The 21,021-nt window shown below is 39.4% G+C and overlaps 1 protein-coding gene across 2 annotated transcripts; it reads right to left on the reverse strand.

The window, feature by feature from the left end:
• Positions 1 to 1,644: 1,644 nt before the first annotated feature.
• Positions 1,645 to 20,265, reverse strand: LOC103372671 (phosphatidylinositol 3-kinase regulatory subunit gamma). 2 transcript variants are annotated; one of them, XM_008302366.1, is made up of 9 exons: positions 19,861 to 20,265; positions 9,866 to 10,001; positions 9,090 to 9,188; positions 8,200 to 8,380; positions 6,903 to 7,028; positions 6,491 to 6,810; positions 5,198 to 5,272; positions 4,842 to 5,012; positions 1,645 to 2,428 (listed from the first exon to the last, which is right to left on the reverse strand). In XM_008302366.1, the coding sequence occupies exons 1-9, from the start codon at positions 19,973 to 19,975 to the stop codon at positions 2,230 to 2,232; spliced, it is 1,422 nt and encodes a 473-aa protein (XP_008300588.1). In that variant the 5' UTR covers positions 19,976 to 20,265; the 3' UTR covers positions 1,645 to 2,229. The 2 variants fall into 2 exon arrangements, with proteins under 2 accessions (XP_008300588.1, XP_008300590.1); XM_008302368.1 differs by lacking the exon at positions 19,861 to 20,265 and adding an exon at positions 15,000 to 15,086.
• Positions 20,266 to 21,021: the final 756 nt, after the last annotated feature.

Below are 21,021 nucleotides of genomic sequence, written 5' to 3' on the forward strand. Positions count from 1 at the left end.
GGGCAGTGGAGAACAGCTGCCTTTGCTTGCCATTACCTCCCGCCCCCACCTGCCAACAGCCAATTAATGACAAAGAAATGGTGTTCTCTGAAGTTTTTGAATTTATTATTTAATTGTGTGATGCTCCAATGCTTCCACTGGTTATAAAGTCAAGCACCGGGCAATAAGTATTGAGTTAAAAACAATTAAATAAAAAGAGAAAATTTTCAGTTCAGACAATCAGACAAACAAAACTGAAATTCACTCAAAGCTTGACTGTGCACTCTGATTATTTCTTAGTGCATCTCACTTTGACTGCTTAACTACATGAACACAAAGCTGGATTGCACGTTCTTTCAAACTTTCAAAATGTCTTCTAAAGCCTGTGTCTTTAGCTTGAGATATTGAATCCTTCTAGCTACTCTTTCTGTTCCCTATAAAATATTTATTCAAAGCTTATTATTTCTGAATAATTAGAACAAAAACACAGTCTCAGTTTTGTTCTTTTAAACTTAGTCATGGAGCATGTAACTCACTTAAAAAAACAAACAAACAAAAAAACACATAAAATTCAAGTGTTGTGGTCAGATTTTGTCTTCATGCTTTTCTTCCAGAGAATGACTTTGGTGAACTGACCACCGTGAACCTTTTCTTGTCTGCAGCATTTTTGACCTCAGCCTTTCTGTAGCTTTTAATTCAGACCTATCACAGATAAACAGAGTGGACAGCAGTCTGTACAAAATCATCATTTTATCATTGTGGGTAAATGTGGGTTAGATCACAAGAGTACTTTTAAAGATGCCAATCTCTGCTGGGAAACAGGTAAAAACTTTTTTCTGATGAGAGCTACGCCTAATTATTCTTATATCCTAATTGTCAAATTGCCTGTTTTGACCGACCACCCATCAGAGAACTAATTATGTTTGACATTTTGTTCATGGCAATAACTGTAAACATCTTCAGTTGCGGATTACTCTTCCATTCATGAACTGATCTAGCTTCAGTTTTGACTCGTCCCTTTCAGCTTACATAGGCAAAGCTAGGTGACTGAGTATAGAATGCCATGCAGAGTGCTAGAGTCAAAAATGGAGCTCATTTAAGTGCTTCTTACTTGACGATCTGTATTAGCAGAAAGTCCTGGCGGTTCCGTTTATGTACCATTTGGTTTTCAAAAAAAGGCTATTTGGTGCACAAGCATGTGCCCTCTACGTGTGGCCTCAAACACACCATTCATTTCCTTTTCTTTACTTCTATCGGAATTTGCAAAAAGAAAATAAAAAAATGGAAACACACACTGGAAGAATCTTTGCCCTCCCCCTTTCCCCTCCCTCTCTACAGTAACTTTGGTCTCTGGTTTTGATCTGTGATGTTGCCATATACACATCGGCAAAAAAAAACAAAAAACAAAACCCAAAAACTATGTTCCAGTAAATCAAAAATAATTTAAACACTCTACAGTTAATATAAAAACAACTCTTTTGTCCTTCTGAAGACTACAAAACTTCGTCATTTGTGCACTCCCTCCCCCATTCACCCCCCCCATCCTCCCAAACCCCTAAGCAGCGGTCTACATAGAAGAACACCTACACATTAAGTGTGATGTCTCGTAATGCTACATTATTTTATCTTTACGTACAGAGAGCGATGAAAAATTGACACATGACATTATCGTCTCCTTTTGTATTTACCACAAGCAAGGTTACGTAAAAACAATAGGAAATATCTGAAACATAAAGACGACTCCAAAACATAAACATTGTAATATCTGAGATGAAAATGAGGAAAAAATATGACAAAAACAAACTAAATGTTTTAGGATGGGAATGTTTTGTTGTTGTCTTTCATTCTTGTGGTGTTTGAGTTTCTGGTAAAAAAAAGTCTGAGCTAAAATTTAGGTAGCAGCGGGGTCAACCTGAAACTCTGAAGTCTCCTACTTCGTTTCCTTCCGTCCTGCGGTCACTTTCTTTTCACATTCACAAACATTTACAACTTTCTTGTGCAAATCAAGCAGTCTTTAGACAGAATGCCCTCCGAAATTGTTCTTGTAAAAATATATAACTCCAAGCTGGCTGACGGGTGTTGCAGCAAGTGTTAAATTTATATCTTTCTATATTTATCATGTCTGGTTTTGGGGTTGTTTTGCTTTTTAAAAATCCCACCCTCCGCCTTCCTTCACTCTCCCAGTACTGTCTTCCCCAAGAAGAAGTTTCCTGTTGTCTGTTTGCGGGGGTGAGGTCAGGTGGGTGTGGTTCATCTGCGTCCGGTGGGTATCTGTGCGTAGACTGGGTAGGCGAGGCGCACATTGAGCGAGTCATTGTGCTGCACCAGGGAGGTGTGGTGGTAGTGAAGAACAAGGTCCTTTAGGCTGCTGTACAGGTTGTAGGGCTCAGCAAAGCCAAAGCCCCGCGGTGTGCTGAAGATGACGCAGTGCTTCACCTCACCTTCAACACTGGGTGGACACACATGAGAGCAGTTCAGTTAGGCAGGAATTTAGATGTGTAGTCATTAATCAATCAAGGTTTTCTGTTTGCAAGAAGGAAGTTGTTTTTGTCATCCTGATGTTAAGAAAAAAAATACTTCATACATGTTTCTTAAAAGCTTCCAATCTTAAATCACTACTTTCAGAGGGTTCACTTAAGGCTTCCGTTTGTCAAAAAATTACACTCTTACATATTACATATATACAAAGTCAGTTACCACCAAAGTAAATCAATCATAGTCTCTTTTAAACCATCTATTTTCAATGCTTTGTCCTCCTTCCTTAATTTTTACCCTGCTGCTATCTTGTCATTTGGGATGTCATGAAAATGCTGCTACTTTGGTAGCAAGTTGATTCCAAAATTCTGAAAATGTAATGGTACTAATTTACTTTTTACTAATTTACTAAAGTATTGTACTATCATAGGTAGCCTTATGAAATGGCATGGGCAAGTCCAGGTTGAGCAACAAGTCCGCAGAAACTTGTGAAAAAACAAATAAACTAAAAGGGTGGAGATTAAGGACTGAGTTATAGACAACCAGAGGTCAGAATGCAAATGCCGTGTTTGTGTTTGTGTGTGTGTGTGTGTGTGTGTGTGTGTGTGTGTGTGTGTGTATGTGTATGTGTGCGTGCAGCCTCTGGTTTTTCACAAACTCAGCATGAAGATGATTTTGAAAAGAGGGCTGTGCTACAAAGCAAGTTTGACATAGCCAAGCTTTCTTTGTGTGAGTTGGCTTAAAAAACCTAAAACCCCAGTCAGAGACAACAGGCATCATGAAGGTGATTATCAACTTTCTTTGTTAACCAGGTTTTCTTCTTCAGACTCTGCTTGCTCACATAAAAGGAGGTGTTTAATGTGCCATGTGACTCTTCTTTTGCACAAAATAGACCAATTGTGTGTCACATACTTCAATTAACAGGTTGTTTTATTGGAGAGCTAAGAGGAATAGTTAAATTTCTGATACTGAAAAGGGCTGCTATTGCAAATTATTCAAAACAGTGATGCTGTTAAACTTTACACTTCATACATTTAAACATGATATTGTATTGGTGTGCATTTAAGTCTGACACTGTGTCATAATGAAGGTAAATCACAAGTGAAATAAATGTCATTGACTGAATATTCTCTTTAATAAATACCAATAGAATAATCAATATCCTAACTTATTTTCTATCAGTACCAGCAAAGTAAACTGACTTAGGAGCAAATCTGGACCAAACATGAAAACATACTTATATGTTTTATATATATTTATATTCATATTTATTGCTCCATTCTATTGCTTGCTCTCCATCTGCTATCCTGCTATCCCCACCCCTCATCCCCACTCTCACCCATCGTGTCGAGGCAGATGGCTGCCTCCCTGAGCCTGGTTCTGTCTGAGGTTTTTTCCCCCCCTCCCTATTAGTGGGGGTTTGGTTCCGTCCCACCATCGCCAACCGCTTGCTCAGACGGAGTCCAAAGGCAACTTTGGATTGTTGGGTTCTCTGTTTAAATTTGTAAGGTCTATATCTTACTTAGTTAAGCGCCATGTGATGACACGTATTGTAAACTGCGCTGTACAAAAAAAAATTTAATTGAAACTGAATTGTTTTCTGCATCACCAACTGAATGCACATAGGTTCCCATGGCAATGCAGTATACAGTGTGAAATCCTGTAAGCGCATGGCTTCATACAGTGGTTTTAGTAAAGCATAGCTCAACAGGTTTACAGATATTACATATTCACTCAGCTGAGAATTGGTTTCAAGCAAAGAATCACTAGAAAAAAAACTGGTGAAAGCGAGACACTTCTTACAACCCATTTAAATGCAAAACTCATAACATAATAAGAACATAACCGGCTACTGACCGGGCTAGCTCCACAGCACAAGCTACTGTCGTGATCTAGCCAGGTAAAAAGAGAGACACCTTAATGACACTAAAGACTCTGGCTACATATCTTGCAAACCCTCTACCCTTGCTTTGTAGGACAGCCCACTGGAGAGACAGGCACAAAGTAGACCAACACGTTCACAGAAACTATATCTGAAGCTTTTTTAAAGGTTCATAAATTATGACAAAAACTCAAATCAAAAATCACGTCAACACGTATCGGGTTGGTGCAGGCCACCAAAATGTTTGGTATTAGGACAGCCTGACTTGTTCTAAACTGCTTTGTTTGTTTTACAGAGTTACCAGATTATTATGTGAATCCTATAACAGCTCCGGCATAACATTTCCTTTCTGTTCAGACTGTGAAACAGAAGAGCTGATTAAAACTTCAGAAATGTTCTCAGCAATGGTGCTGTCTAGTACTGCAATATTTTGAAAGGTGTCCTCCTTCATTTACATACATAAGACAAGTATTAGAAAACCAGAAATCTTATTTTGTGTACTCACACTACAGAGCAGGCATAGCAGCCCTTTTTACTGCTTTCTCGTATAAGAAAAGCGCCATCCAGCTTCCCAAGGAGGAGCTCCTCTGCTTGTGTCCTGTTCAGATCCCCAACGAACCAGCTCTTCTCATCGTAGTGAGGTAAGTTCTCATCCTCCTCACTCACAAAGTAGCCTCTGCACACACCATCAGTTACACATGAAATACACTGTCAACAATAACTTGCAGAGGAAAAAAATGCTTTTCAGTATTTTAACATTTGCTCTATGGACATTTAAATAAGTATGGTTACAACACTAATCCCCTTTGCTTCAATTACGTATTTATCAAAAGGTAGTAAAATACAGAAGTGGAGACTCACTCGTCAGTGTTCTCATTCTTGATTCCAAGCCAGTCGTTAATTCGTTTCTGGCGAACTCCTTTGTGATTGAGCCAGCTGGAAAGAGAGATTATTATTTCATTTACAAAGTAGTTTCTGGGGCAGTAAACAATCACGACATTGAATAGAAATCAGATTTGCAGACCTACAACAATGTACCAATCACCATGACTTGGCATGAGGTCCCTTCTGCTCAAATTTTACTCAAATTTTTCCCAGAATAAAGCCTAAAATCTCTAATTGAGCAGCTTGAGGACCCTGAGACACAAATGTGGCCTAAGTGATATGAGTAGATATTGTGAAAAATATGAAACTATAAAATTTATTTCATTGTTTATACTCTGTTATATCTTTAATATCTTTGCGTGATTCTTAATGATTTGTTGAGAATTTCAGGTAATTCAGTCGAACAGGCAAAACATTCATTCCCAGGTTTGATTCTTTTATGTGTAAACTATTTCTCCACTGGTTTTGCTAAAACTGACTTTCTAACATCATAGGTCTACATCTCTATCACCAAGTCTTAACTCATGGAAAGTTCTAGGTACTGCTTAGTTAACTAAGCGTGTATAGCACCCCCCAGAGGTGAACTACACATCATCATCATCATCATCATCATCATCATCATCCATCCATCCATCCATTTTCTATACACCGCTTAATCCTCACTAGGGTCGTGGGGGGGCTGGAGCCTATCCCAGCTGACTTAGGGCGAAGGCAGGGGACACCCTGGACAGGTTGCCAGGCTATCACAGGGCATCATTATCATCATCATCAAGTGAGCTCATAGTCATGGTTGATTTAAAGAAGTCGACCCAGGCCATGTTCTTTGTACATGGATAACCAGGGAATTCAGATAAGAATGTAGATGCCTGGACTTGTGCTTTTCACTGTAACAAGAGACTGGGTTAGAAGAGAGCCTGAGTCTCAATCATCTACAACTTCTAAAGCTAAATTTCTAATTTTGATATTCATATCAGACAGAGTGTCACCTTCTTAAAGTTACAAAAAAAGACCCCAAACTGTCTCATGTCTTTCAAACCAAGATCTTGCGAAATGCTTTTTTTGTGACCATGGTAGATCAGTATTTTTCTAAAACTGTCCTCTGAAGCCCTTGACTCATCCTCTATCAAGACCTCTTCTGATTTCGACTATCTATAAATCACCACATCAAGAGGTCTAAACTAACCCAAAAAGATCTTTTTGATCTCATCAAGCTGTAACACTGTATTAGTGATTGTGTTTTTTATGCCTTATATTGTCTTATGTACTTACACGAGATACTGGTCTCTGATCTTGCGGAGCTGTATGAGATCAGGCTTCAGGCTGTTCATCTTTTTGTCCGTCTCACGGTTTTCCATGGCTTGCGTCTTCAGGTCCTGCTCCAGCCGGACTTTACTGTCGTGAATCTCACCGAGCCGAGATTTGAGCTTTTCATAGTTTATCATGATCCGCTCAATCTCCTTGTCATTACCCTCACGGCGGAAGCGCTCAATGTAGTCCTTGCTGTACCGTTCCTGTGTGTGGCACTGCTCCTCAAAGATCTTGATGGTCTCGTTGAAAGCTTCGATGGCTGTCCGCTTCATCTGGATCTCCTGAGGGACAAGAAGACAGGGTAAGTGAGAGAGTGGATGAGAAACATGACAGTTTCTTTTCTGTTAAAAGCAGAAAGACAGCACTTGTGTACCTGTGATGTCTTGGTGTATTCTTCGTACAGTCTGTCGTAGTCTTTGCTTTTCTCCTGGTACTGATTGTGGTATTCCTGCAACTTCTTCCCTACAGCATCAATGTTGTCCTCCTTTACCAGTTGGTCCTGAGATATTGAAGAACAATGAAGAGCATTGTTGACAGAGTGATTCACTGAACAAGAAGGCAGGGAAAAGGAAAAGGCTTTATGCAAAAGTGTGAGACATCAATAAATTAAGAGCTTTTTGTAAAGAAGGCACGTGGAAAAATGCAGGCACTCGTTGGATCCCTTTGCCCCTGTTTCTACTTGTCAAGGGTGACTCTGAAGAGGGTAGTTAATAAACCACCCACAATATCCTGAATGTCCCACAAAGTGTGCATTCTGGGAGGCATTCTATAGCTCTGAGTAATGACTTGCCTGACAAACCATGGATGCATGCAATTATTTAAGCAGTGTGTCAAGGGTGCGAACTGAGCAATATTTCAGTGAGCAGTAATCCTGCTGCTGTTGTAGTTTGAAGTGGAAACACCCAGCACATACTACCTGGTATACAGGAGGGGTGGGTGGGTGCGATAAAACGAGAAGAAACGTTGTCAAATACAATACAAACGGATATAAAGATTAGTAGGAGGAAGTAAGATTCATAAGATCATGAAATAATACAACTTTTTAAAGCAAGCTGAGTCCTATTTTTGTATTTTTCCCTGTTGGTTGTGATCGCATTTGGCTCACCCTCATCACTACATAGCCCTGGCAGACCACTAGAGCGCAACAAATGAAACTGACGATGGTGTCAGTATTTCAGTTCATCCCACAGGTATTTGATGGGGTTGTCAAATTCTTCCACACATATTAGGAAACCTTAGTTTCTCTTTATGGATCTGGCTTTTTGCATGGGCCCTGTAAGATTAAAGCAGTAAATCTAACCTTTATCACATGTAACCTTTTCTTAAAGGCTGTGGACATTTTTTTTCTTCTTACCTGTGTTAACTACTTATCCCCATAACAAAAGTACACAAAAGTGTGTTGACAGCGGTGTCCACATGGTTACAATACTGTGCATGCTTAGGAACTTTGCATTTATGATGAATTGTTCTGTGACAGCAATCACCTAATTTGTCTAAAACAAAACTTGTTGGAAAATGTGATATTCTGACTGAGATTAAAAAATCTTGAGCTGTAAAAACTCTGAATTTACATTAAAAAGGTCATTTACATAGTGTGTATCATCTGGGATGGATGTGTGTATAGATGTGAATATATACATAATGACGGTCATAGGCTTGCGTGTGCTGACCTGTTGAAAACGAGAGATGGGGTACACAAGTTTGACATCCAGCTTGGTGTTGTATTGAGCCAGAGACTCATGTCTGTAGTGGCTGATTAGCTCTACCACTGAGCTGAATGTCAGGGGGTCAGAGAAACCATATTTTCCATCTCTGTGATATATCTTTATTAGCTTGTTGTTGCCTCCCTTCCTAAAGAAAGAATGAAAAGAAACAGAGCAAAGAAGTAAGACAATGAATACACACCATATTAAAACCTCTCCAGCAATAAAGACTGAAAATGCATCCCAACATAGACCATCCATCCATTGTCTATACACCGCTTAATCCTCACTAGGGTCACTAGGTCACCAGTCTATCACAGGGCCACACTTAGAGACAGACAACCAAGCACACTCACATTCACACCTACGGACAATTTAGAATCACCAATTAACCTCAACATGTGTGTGGCAGGAAGCTGGAGAGAACCACTGCAAGGGGAGAACATGCAAACTCTACGCAGAAAGATTCTGGTGCCCCCACCGGGACGCGAACCGGCAACCTTCTTGCTGCGAGGCAACAGTGCTACCAACTGCGCCACCCTGCAGCCAACATAGACCAGTTCTCCTTAATATTTACACACTAACAGCCTACAGGTCAGATTCACTTACTCCTGAAGCACTTTATTTTCAGGGATGTGGGCCATTTCTTTTAATTACCTAGGACGCTGCTCAGGCAAAATGCTCCTCAACACAATTTCCCTCAATCTGTTGCAAAGTAGATGAATAGTTGCATTAAAGTAGAAAAGAAGAAGTACTCCACTACTCTAGCAACCTAAATAAACTCCCCTGTGGTTTTAAATGCATACAATTCACAATGCTCTGAGACAGATTTAAAAGTTTCTGTGTAGCAGTATTACCTCAGTGTGAGTGTGTAGTCGCCTTGCATCTTGGTTGAAGCATCCCGAACCAGGAAGGTCCCATCAGGCATGTCTCTGAGCTTGTCATTCACCTCCTCCCTGAAGACAGAACAGAAAAGAGGGAAAAACTGTGTTTGAGTTGGTTAAGTGCACACATGGTGTCCATTTGGAAAAGTCTGACTCCAGTCATCACTTGCAGACAATCAGAACTTGTCTCAAAGCCACACACAGGTCGTGGCCATGGCTAAGGTGGCACAGTGGATGTTCATGCAAGGTTGACGGTTTGATCCTGCCATGTGCTCAAGTATCCCCCGTCCCTGGCGTCACTGGTTTGTGAGTATGTGTGTGAATGCATGAATGAAAAACACATCGTAAAGCACTTTGTAAAACCTAGTTAAAGTAAACACACCATCAACTAAACTAGATGACTACATAAACTGAGCCTTGCCAACAATGTCTTACTTGAAAGAGGCTAACTGATTGGCTGCACTGGAGGTGTGGTTATCATCAGAGTATGTATGAATTTTGCCTGGCAGTTAACCTGCCCTTGGGGAAAAGAGACCAAGGCCCACACATTTAGGCCAATTTATGCAGCTGTAACATAAACTTGTCAGTGCTGGCTGGTCGACAATGTATCAAATGGAAAAAATGACCTTGAATATATATTTGTGTATATATATTTCGATATATACGCATCTGTGATAAGATACCACAGCCCAGTAATATCAGCTACCACAATCCTAAGACAAATAATGTACATGATTAGTTTTACTTGCCTGGATATGTCCCCCCAGTACCATTCAGCCTCTTGCAGTGAGCCTGCTGCTCCTCCATCCTTAGTACCATTGCTGCTGCCCCCTCCCACCCCAACTGTGGAGGGCTGCTGGGGCTTTGCTGGTTTTGGAGGAAGAGCTGAAGAATAGAAAGAGAGAATATGTTACAAGTGAGAAAGAGTTGGTATACAGTAGATATACTGTGCTACACAGACTTCAATCCTACAGTAAAGTTTAACTATTGATCCATGACTGCAGATGGAAAGGAGTTGTTGCAGTTCTAGTCCAACTATCTGGATAAATGTTACATGTAAAATCCATTTTTCAAATTCCATTAGCTAATCATTTCAGCATTTAGCATTCTCCCCCTTCCACTATGTGTTTTACCATTTTCGTTGCCCTGGGAAACAACTTTTCCCCCGGTGAATTACCGTAATTTCCGGACTATAAGCTGCTACTTTTTTCACACGCTTTGAACACTGCTGCTTACACAATGATGCGGCTAATTTATGGATTTTTATGAGTTTCACGAATTTACCTCGGGACGAAAGTGTGTGACGAAGCAATTCTGAGGCTGTTCAATTCTGACACTGAAGAAGACGACTTTATTGGTTTTAGTGCGCAGGAGGAAGATGAAGATAGCGATCAATGACTTTTCCTGGTAGGCTACTGTATTTTTAACTTTTTTAACCAGCCATGTTAAAAGCATTTATGGTCTGTATTTGTGTATGTTACCGGTACTTATTTATTTATGAGTTTAGAAAAATCTTTCTGTGTAAATATGTCATGTTACAATGTGGACACCTGCAGCTTATAGACAAGTACGGCTTATATATGTACAATTTTGTTTTTCTTTTTAAAGTTAGTGGGTGCAGCTTATATTTAGACGCACTCAATTATGGTATCTATTTAAATCACAGCACAAGTCTTTCAACTAAATGTTCCACCACAAGAATTCCACATGTCACTATTTGGAGGAAACCCCTAAGTCACATCCCTCGCTTAGCCTCGCTCACAACAACTGTAACTAGTTTAAAGAAACATAAACAAGCTAGACTGATTTTTGTCCAACAGCAGAATGATTGTGTGGTGCAGCCAGACCATTATGATCTACAGAATGGGTGGGCTAAGCATGACTACTGCACTTGAAACTCTTGATCACATCAGTCTACAGACATTTAGCTTTATTCAACCGCGTACACAAACTAGATAATTTTTCCAATAATTCTTGCACATGAAAACATCTCTTATGCAACTCATAGCACAAAGCAGCAGGGCAGCTCGTGACTGTATTGTTGTTAATCACACACATGAACAGCCTGTACACCTGCCAACACACCTTTTCTTCTTGAGTTTCCCCTGTCTTTGATCTCATTCTCCCACTGGGCTGCTAATGGGGAACTTCTTTACTTCAACTTGATCTTTCATTGTTGCTTTCACAGCAGAATATGGTGGAACTTCTGGTTTACTTTCAGAATTCTATTTGGAACTTAAAGTCATACTCCATTTTTTCAACATCACGCTAGAGCTGCAATGTTTAATTATTCAGTTGTAGGATATTAATTTAAGTGCCAATTGCTGTGGGTAATTCTGTGAGAAAAAAGTCAAAGTCTCTTTCAAAGTCTTTTTTTTATGAGAGTAAATGGAATATGTTTGGGTTGTGGACAAAACAAGATACTTGAGGCAGTCTTCTTGGGCTCTGAGAAGAACTGATCGACATTTTACAAGTCAAACAACTGACAGATTCATTCAGAAAATATTCTACAAATTAACTGACAATGAAAAGAATAGGTAGGTGCAGTCCTCAAAGATAGAGCAGAGGGTCAGGTAAAAACAAGTACTGATAAAAGTTTGTTTGTGAAATGCTATACAGTCTAATGAAAGATTTTGGAAGTCTAATTATTAAAGGATATTAAAGTTGGTATATTCTGCAGAGGAAAAAATCTGAGTTGAAGAAGAAGAAAAAAAAAATCAATCTGCATTTTCAGTCTTTCTCAAGCGATCATAATCATTTTGTAGACCAAATGTTGGTTTTGTGGTGCAAATAAGCAATCCACAAAAGCAGAAATGCAAAAACAGAATTTTTCATCATAATTTTTCTAATTAAACATTTTTTAGGCAATGTTACAGAACATTTAACATAAAGTCTAGTGTCTATGTTAAATAAAAAAAATTGGTTCATAGGAAAACCTCTGAAAAAATGAAGAAAAAAAAATTCAAACAGTACCTGATGCTACAAACAAAATAGGTTAATCAGTTTTGGAGTGATAGCAGCTTCAGATCTTCTGGCATTTAAACACGGAGAAACACAGGCACAGTCTGCACCTTTAAATGTAATTAATAAAATAGAATATTTCTGAGGGTAGCCTGGCACGCAGGCGCACGCACACACACGCACACAAAGCTAAGTTAGAAGTATTCTCTGGGAACACTGTGGCCTCACAAATTATCATATGACATGCCACAGATGGCACACTTGACTTTTACTTCACATTTACTGTGCTACTGTATCCCAACAAAAACTTAAACACAGTTTGGCTCGTTTTCTGTTAACATTCCGCATCTATGAAAAACTGTCCCTCAACAGTAAAAAGGTTGTATTTAAAGTCACAATTTTTGGCCACTGGGAGCAACAGATCTATTTGAGGTCAACTAACGGACTTTCTTCTCTCTCAAGTTTCATTATGGAACTGACATGTAGCCTGTTGTGATTCAGCTTACTATATTTAAATGTATTGTCCTAATTTGCTTTGACACAACCAGAATGGTTATGCAGTAAAGAGTCCTCCTTTGGGACAAAGAGAGGGGTTTACAGCTTGTGCATACAGTCTCATACAAACTTATAGGTATCATGCTCCATACAATTTTTACTTCGTAATCGATGTGATTTCTACATATTACTCAACCTAAATCTGTTTAGAGCATGCAAGGCAATCAAAAACCAAAGAAAATACACAATTTGCCTTTGTTAAAAAAAAAAAGAAAGAAAGAAAGAAATTGAAAATAAGCTTTAATTGTTGAAACTATTCACATCCCACAAATTTGTCTTTTCCTTTTTTGTTTGTATGACCTCCTTAACAAAGAGTGACAACAGGAACACAGTAGCAGCTCGTTTCCCTTTTCTGTTGTCTTTGTTCTCCTCCGGCCCTACTGCGTTTCTGAGTTTTCCCTCTCCCTGACACTTTGACACTGCTCACTTCTTGCCACTCCCCCTCCCATCACCATGGCAGTCAGTTACTGCTGCCAAAACTGTCATTGTGCAGCTGCACTGTTGCCTTCTGTCAGCGCATTATTGACTCAAGCGCACATGTGTACATGTGGAAATCCACTTCATGCTTTTAAAAAAAAGTTTGTGCAAGTAGAATAAATCATTGAAGCACATTTTTTCTTCTATTATCTAACATAAATGTAACACACTGTACTGAGCGTGTGTTGTGCCCAGTGTTGAGGTACATGAACCACACAAAGGACAGCACATAAAAAGATAATTATAAATATTTTCGTTAGCAGTTAATCCAACCTTAACCTGACTTTACCAATTAGTCAAAAAATGTATTGATATGCATATAGTTTTACTTTGCTAAAGTCATTGGAGCATCATTTCAAAAGCCCAGTTCATTACAAAGACAAAGAAATAATAGAAAATGACGATTTCACACAACAACAACAAAATTGATGATAAACAGAAGTGATCACTATTTTAAAATTCAACCTCACCAATAAATGTGTTATTTTTGCATAGCTTGTTTTTTCCCCCGCACATCTACAACAACAGGACAATGAACAGCACCAACACACAAAAACACATGCGCATGTACACAGTCACACACAAGTCTTTTGTTGTTGCATTTCATTAAAAATGTTCAACACATTCGAGTCAGTGATCTCTGGAGAATCCACAGAGCCCTACGCACAGCACAGTGAACAATACTTGGGAAAAGTCTGTTCTTTTGTTCTGCATTAAACCAGAAAAAACTTAGAAATGACAACTGTCCTAAACACGAGCACACATTAGGAAAATGTCGAAAAAATATATAAACTACTACTTCAACACAGCAGCTGTCTTTTGAAACAGTCACAATTACTTCATGAAATACAGAAGGAGAGCAAAAAGGATGAACAAAGGGGAGCGTCAGTGCAGCCTCCCCCTCCATCCCTCCCCCCACCCCTCACCAGACAAAGGAGCAGCGCTCAGCCACACACACTTCGATATCACTTGTCATCACACATGCAGGCAGAAACCCACAGCTCTCCTGAACAATGACTGTCAACACAGACTGACTTACACACGACAAACACACATACTTGACACAAACTGAATGCATTGGTACAGATCTTAGAGGATCTTTGACAACACAGCAAGTATTAAAATCACATCTGTGCATGCTTCAGCTGATCAGGGCAACAGTCTTGTGTCAAGGCAGTAGAGGAGTGACCTCGCAAAACAACAATCTTGACTGCAATGTTTACGGCAACAAGAGTTCATACACACCAGTGAAATTACTGCGCAGACTGCAAAAGCAAATAAAAACTCAAAACATGTGCCATGAATGAACTATTCCAAAGAAATCTGCCTCTCAATCTGTTTCATTTCCACAGATTTACATCAGGAAGGAAGGAGCTGCAGGTGGTGTGTGTGTGTGTGTACATGGGTGCATTTTAAGCATAAGATTCTTTCTTTATCAAACTAGAAACAGATTTCTGCCACATTATAGCAGCAACTCAGTCGAATGTCTTTGATTGTTTTCATAACAAAGTGTCAGAGTTGAGTTTGAAACCAGAGAGTGGTTGGCATTTTTACTTAGTAACTGGGATTTGCGTTGGACAAATTGATATTTGAAGCATTAATTCCATCAAAGTTTGAGAGTATATAACACACTGAGTAAAAATGACAAAATAACAGCAATTCTGCACACACACACCGCAGGTTTTGAAAGAGGAATGAAAGAAGGGGCTGCAATGTCAGGAAAAAAGGATGAAGTGAAACTAGCAAAAAAATACAGATAAATGGATACAGAACCGTAAAAGAGAGTTAAATAACTGACAAAAGCAAAAAGGCTGCAAAAAAAAAAGAAGAAAAAAAACAGACCCAAAAGAATACATCAAAAGAACAAGTCTGTCATGTTCCATCTCTTACCGTCCACCACCACTGCATTCTCCATTAGCTGCATGCTGCCACTCATCTCTCAGCTGTTTCCTTCTTCCCTCCTTCTCTGTATCTCACTCACACTTCCTCTCTCTTAGTTGCTCCCTCTCCCCTCCTCTACCTCCTCCTCCACCGCCACCTCCTCTTCCTGCTGCTCTCCACTCCGTCAGACTGAAGAAAGGAGGGAGCAAGACTGAATCTAAAAGACAGATGACGCGCTTACTAATCTTTGCTTGGAGGCCCGCCTCCTCGGCCAATCAGGACACTGCCAGGAGTGTGTGTATGTGTGTTTGTGTGTGTGCGTATGTATGAGTGGGGGAGACCTCATGAAAGAAAGAAAGAAAGAAAGAAAGACTTGAGGGAAATTTGCCTGTGTTACAGTTGCTCCCATTGAAAGTCTTAGAAATATAAACAGTGTAAAAATAGATAAAAAACAAGAATATGTCCTAAAAATATAAAGTATAAAAACATAAGCATAAAATGCAAAAGGTGCATTTTCTAAGGAACTAAAATATAAGTATACAATATAATTAATAGTGTGTTATCGCACAGAAATATATACTTACCCTGTGGTATACCCATTGTACACTGCACAGTCATGCACACACACACACACACACACACACACACACACACATCCAACAGAGCAGCATAAGTCCTAAATCAACAAACCGTATTAAACACAGTGCAACTAGTAGCTGAATGTGTGTGTACAAGGCCATTTTTCTTTCATTCACTCTTATTTCACATGTCATCAAATGTCTTCTTTAGTCCAACCAAACAATCAAAAAAATGGGAAGCCATACATTTTCCAATTTGAGAAGCTAGAACCAGATATCTGGCTTTCTGGCTAAAATAACTGTACCTTGAATTGATATTCTTTCGTGAAAAAAGATATTTCTAATGTTAATAAGGAATTTTAAGGTGCACCCTGGCTTATACTCAGACAGTTTTGTCTTTATATCTGAACTATATGATGTTTTGGAATATATTTGTCTTAACTGAGATTATGACCCTGATAAAAATATTTTGTCTCTCAGTGACAAATATGAACAGCAGACATTCAAAAGATTATATCTCTTATAGACCACATGTCAATCCATTCCATGGATGATGATTAACTCATGTATGTAAAGAAGTGTTGACATTTCCATGGTCCATGAATGATGCCACAGACCTACTCAGCTGCCGTCCTTTATAATAAACATGCTATGTCTATACTATTGGTCTTTTTTCCCATATATTTTCCAAAACTGAATGCATAAAATTTTTTAAAATTTTAACAGTTTTTTTTTTTACTTGCCAAATCTAAGTGTGATGTGCAAATGAAACTGAACCTTATAAAAACAGATTTTTACAATTTAAATGTACTGGTGTTCGTCCATCCCAGCAGCTATTATGTCTGCCTTGTAGAGCTGTCCTTGAAATAGAAATGTATTATAAACTTATGTGTTCTCCAGTGTCCAGGAAAAAAAAAAAAATATATATATATATATGTATATTTCAATATCTGGTGCTTTATAGAGACCAATAAAACTATATTTACATTCACCCAACTGGTTGAGGCAGATGGCCGTCCCTCCCTGAGCCTGGTTCTGTCGGAGGTTTTTTTCCCCTGTGGGGGTTTTCGGTTCCTTCCCACTGCTGCAGACTGCTTTTGGACTGCTGAAGCTTATAGGGAATCCAAATGTTTTGGATTGTTGCGTGTTTCTGTCTCTGCCTTTGTGAAGCGCTATGAGATGACTTGTTGTTGTAAATATGTGCTATACAAATAAAATTGAATTGAATTGAATTGAATATGAAGGTTGGGCAACAGATTATGAAATTAACAAGAGTATGGATAAAGATGTTTAATTAATAATTAATGTTTCAAAACCATGAATTCAGACAACGGAAAAAACAAAACAACAATAAAAAACAACAACAAAAAAAATGTTTCCACTAAAAGAACGACTCTGACACTAACAAGTAATCAACTGATTAATTGCCTCAGGAAAGGCAGCTCTACTGCTGCTATTGATGTGAAGGTTACATTGCAGTTGCAGGGCAAGTCAATGTCAAGTTGAGCACAGAGAGATGTACAAAATTTGCAACGCAATATCACAACTGCACAAAATCAAATAGAAAATTGGAATGAAGACTCATATAAGCAGGTTTCAAGTCTGTGGTTTACATGCTGAGTAGTTGTGACTAGAACCTGCCAGGAAGAAAGAATAGAATGACTAAAGTAAAGTAATGTACAGTACGTGGAATATGCTGTAAATGGGGTAGACATGCAAAACAAACAAAAAAAAAATACTGGTATGGTCCTTTTGCAATAAAGCCCAGTGCTTTTCCACTGAAAGTTGAGACTCATTCACCCCACATCCAAACACACAGTCGCTTCACACTCACAGTCATCAGTGCAATCACAGGCCTTGCCCTCCCCTGGTGGGAGCATTGACACTCCACCTGGGCTAATCACTCTGCAGAAACGACTGTACAAACACACGGATTTACACACTAACTGTCAGTGAGGCATTCACATTTAAATTCCTGTGGAATAAATATTGCTAGTCTACTGTTCTCCCTACTTATCTCCTCATCAGTCTCTTCCTCTGTCCTTTTTCCCACTTTTACTTTTTTTTTTTTATTATCCTGGGTCACCATTGCTCCGTGTCTGTCGCCTGTTTTTGCGAAGACAAACACACATGTACACTCTGAATACTATGAAACAAAGAAAGCTAAGTCAGAATAAGATGCAGAGGTTTAGCTGATGTGATTTATGACAGGGTAAGCTCATTCAGGCAACTTAAGTGAGGGACACACACAATGGACTGAAAAGATCACCATAATTGTACAACATAGTGTGGATATGAGGTACAGAAGAAGGGCATTTGCATTGTCAAGACACCCACATCACACGGCCACATAAGAAAAGGGCAGGGGTGATTTTATCCACTTTTAACACCAAATCCTCAAGCATCCTTCACTGGCAACTACCCAGATTCATTCGGATTGCTCTAAATGTCTTACATTCTTCACTAACAACACAATTCAGGACAAATGCATTCTCCAAAAAGCATCTTTGTGTATATTTCTATATTTGCTGAATACACTATTCATCACATGGAAAGTGCATAAATGGTGTGCTAAACTAGGATAAAATTCAGGAAACATGTATTATATTTTAAGCCATGACAGTGACCTCACATGAATTCAGTAATGACTGAATGCCTCTTGGTGCCATATAAGACAAGGTCCAATGCCAATTAAGAGTGTGAATCTCTTAACTGAAACCAGCAAAGAGCCAGTGTTTTTCATTTAGATCCCAAGCGCATTGAGGGGCACTGTCCATTACCTCTACTGTAGCTCTGACAAAAGGCAAGCAAGAAAGACAGTATTCAGAAAGAAAGAAACAAAGACAGACAGAAAGAAAACATTTTTTTCTCTCCAGTAGCAAAATTAAAAATTACAAAGACCAGTTTAAAAGGGCACACAAAGGTTTGAGATACTAAACCAGTCCATTTCTGTACCTCAAAACAAAGAATCCACACGGCACTTGAGGATGCAAGATCTGACTAGACAATGTAAGCAATTCACGCAACTGAAATCATATTTCTCTCCTTGTTGACACAAATTTTACATATTGTGAACATGTCTTTAAAAAAATCCTTAGTAGAGTTCAAATCTATGCCATCTAAAGGTAAAAATATTTTTTTTGATCAATCGTCTTAACCTTTTTTTGTCTTTGTTTGTTTTTTGGTTTGTTTTTTTTTGCATTATCTCTGAAATTGCGACAGATAACACAAAATACTGCTCTCTTTGGTGTCTGCAGAGCTTACAGTAAATCTCAAGAAATAATAGGGGAAAAAAGACAATGGAGGGGGAAAAAAAGGACAGAGCTACCGGGCGAGCTGCATTGAACAGCGCCTCCTGGAAACAAACCAACGTCCCACATCTGCGCCATGATCCATTCAGCGCACCGAGGGGAGGGGGGATCAAATGACACTGGCACAATTGCCGAGGAATGAATGAATGACTGAATGAATGAATGAATGAATGAATGAAAGAAACATTTTCAATTCTGGGTGACAGTTGGCCAGAAAAGCGCACAGCGTTGTAGATGTGTCATTGAGGGATGTTAGAATTATAAAATGTTTGGGATCTTCATTATTGTAGTCCCTCTGTTTTCTATATCCCATCCCCCCTTCCCCGCTGTCAGCACCGGGCAAAGCTGATTTGGGAATGATCCAGATGTAGCTCTTTCAGCTATCCTCGTTTATGGTTATTGCATTATCGCCTAAAATTGATGACATGCCACCTTTTGCCTTTTTATTCAACATATCGCCTTATCTCTATGGATGAATGACAAGGATTTTGGCTACTTCCATGTCCACACAACATGGGCTTGTCGTCTTTCAGCGCAGGTTTAGTGAGCAGCAGCCACTCCGTCAACCCACACCAGCATAGAAACATACAAAAGAGCGTTTCGGCTGCATCGGATGCACGGGAGAGCAACAGACAAGAAGCAGGCTGTAATATATCTGAAGTGATGCTGAAAACTCTTATTATAGCTGATTTGAAGGCTGCATTGTTTTATTTAAGCTCGAGTTGTTGTGTCTCACTACAACACGAGAGGACAATGCTAGGCTGATGTACACTTTCGGGCAATGTAACCGTAGCAATTAGGATTCACTGCCAAAACGAACAGTATCACAATTGATCAGACACACGTGAAACGTCAAATACCGTTCAAACTGGCAGCAGGTCATACGCTTTAAAACTTTCCAACAATTGCAATAAACACCTCACCAAGCACTTCCACCGTGTCCTCGGTTAACCACATCCAGTCTGCTCTCCCCGGCCTTACCTGGCGGTTGGTCCATTTCCAGATAAAAGATCAGTTCGGTGGAGTAGGGCATCATCACGTCCCTCCAGTCTGCTTCCTCGCCGGCATTTTCCGTTGTCCAAAATGTATTATACATTGCGGTCTTGTGGCTTATCCTGATAGTCTTTCTCCACACACACACACAAAAAAAGCTATGTGAACGGGTAAAAATGTCAGAAGTGACGTATTTATAAAACCATAGTCGACGAGATGCGCTATCTATCTATCTATTTGGAGGTGTTCTACCGGAATCCCTGCTTCAGAATGGAATAAATAGCTGAAATGTATACAGCGAGCACCAGGCTGCGACTGCTCCCTCCGACATAATAATAGTGGTCGTAACTTGGGGCTCTTCATGGAGGCCCTCTATATATGTAAATGTAAGTATAAAACGTCCTTTAAACGGTGGCCAAGTAAATGCCAACTGTACATTTCAGTCCCCTCTCCTTCTCCTCCGCAAGTCTCGTCTTCTTTCCGTCTTCATTTTAAGAAGAACACTGGCGAGAGGTGGCTGGCAGCGGCTGGCAAAGGCTTGGGACAAACCACTTCACCAAAGTTTACAGGGGAGGACACAAAACGCTTCTTCCCATAACATACCGAAATAAATGTAAGTGGATCATTGTCGTAATGCACGATAACAAGCTACGTGTACAAAATACGATTATCTACCTTTTAGAGGAATAACAATCCTCTATTGTGTCTGCATTTCTTAAATGCTTGGTCAAACCTTTCTCATACGCTGATTGGTCAGCCCCTTTCTTTCCCGTGCCAAAGCTGACCGAACTTCTGTATTCAAGCCGAGAGGCTAAATTTTAAAGCCAACAGGAAAATGACTTCAGCCTCTGAAAGCAAGATCCATTTTTTTCAGTAAGCTCCTCATCCTCCTCCTGACTGTATGTGACTACCACCATAACAATTGCATTGAGACTACAAGTTATTCAAATCTGTTTATTTCAATTCTACGGAGCCCGTCTGGTGACATCGATAAGAAAAAAATTAATTCGTTCCCACGCATTAGTAAATCGTGGCCATGAGTTATTAATGCGTGGGAACGACATAGTTAAATTGTGGCCTCGCAATACTAATATAAAGAAACAAGAGAAGTTGTGGAGCAAATTTCACAGTGTGGTCATACCAGCTGTC

Source organism: Stegastes partitus, unplaced genomic scaffold, assembly GCF_000690725.1.
Source record: "Stegastes partitus isolate 25-593 unplaced genomic scaffold, Stegastes_partitus-1.0.2 Scaffold1801, whole genome shotgun sequence".
Taxonomy (NCBI): domain Eukaryota; kingdom Metazoa; phylum Chordata; class Actinopteri; family Pomacentridae; genus Stegastes; species Stegastes partitus.

What these genes read in the sequence shown, in the direction of transcription:
- LOC103372671 (XM_008302366.1), bottom strand. Translation starts at nt 19,975, where the DNA reads ATGTATAATACATTTTGGACAACGGAAAATGCCGGCGAGGAAGCAGAC. An exon ending in CCATCTCTCGTTTTCAACAG is followed by an intron (nt 7,029 to 8,199) that starts GTCAGCACACGC and finishes TCAATATCTCAG; the next exon opens with GACCAACTGGTAAAGGAGGA. An exon ending in AATACACCAAGACATCACAG is followed by an intron (nt 6,811 to 6,902) that starts GTACACAAGTGC and finishes CTTGTCCCTCAG; the next exon opens with GAGATCCAGATGAAGCGGAC.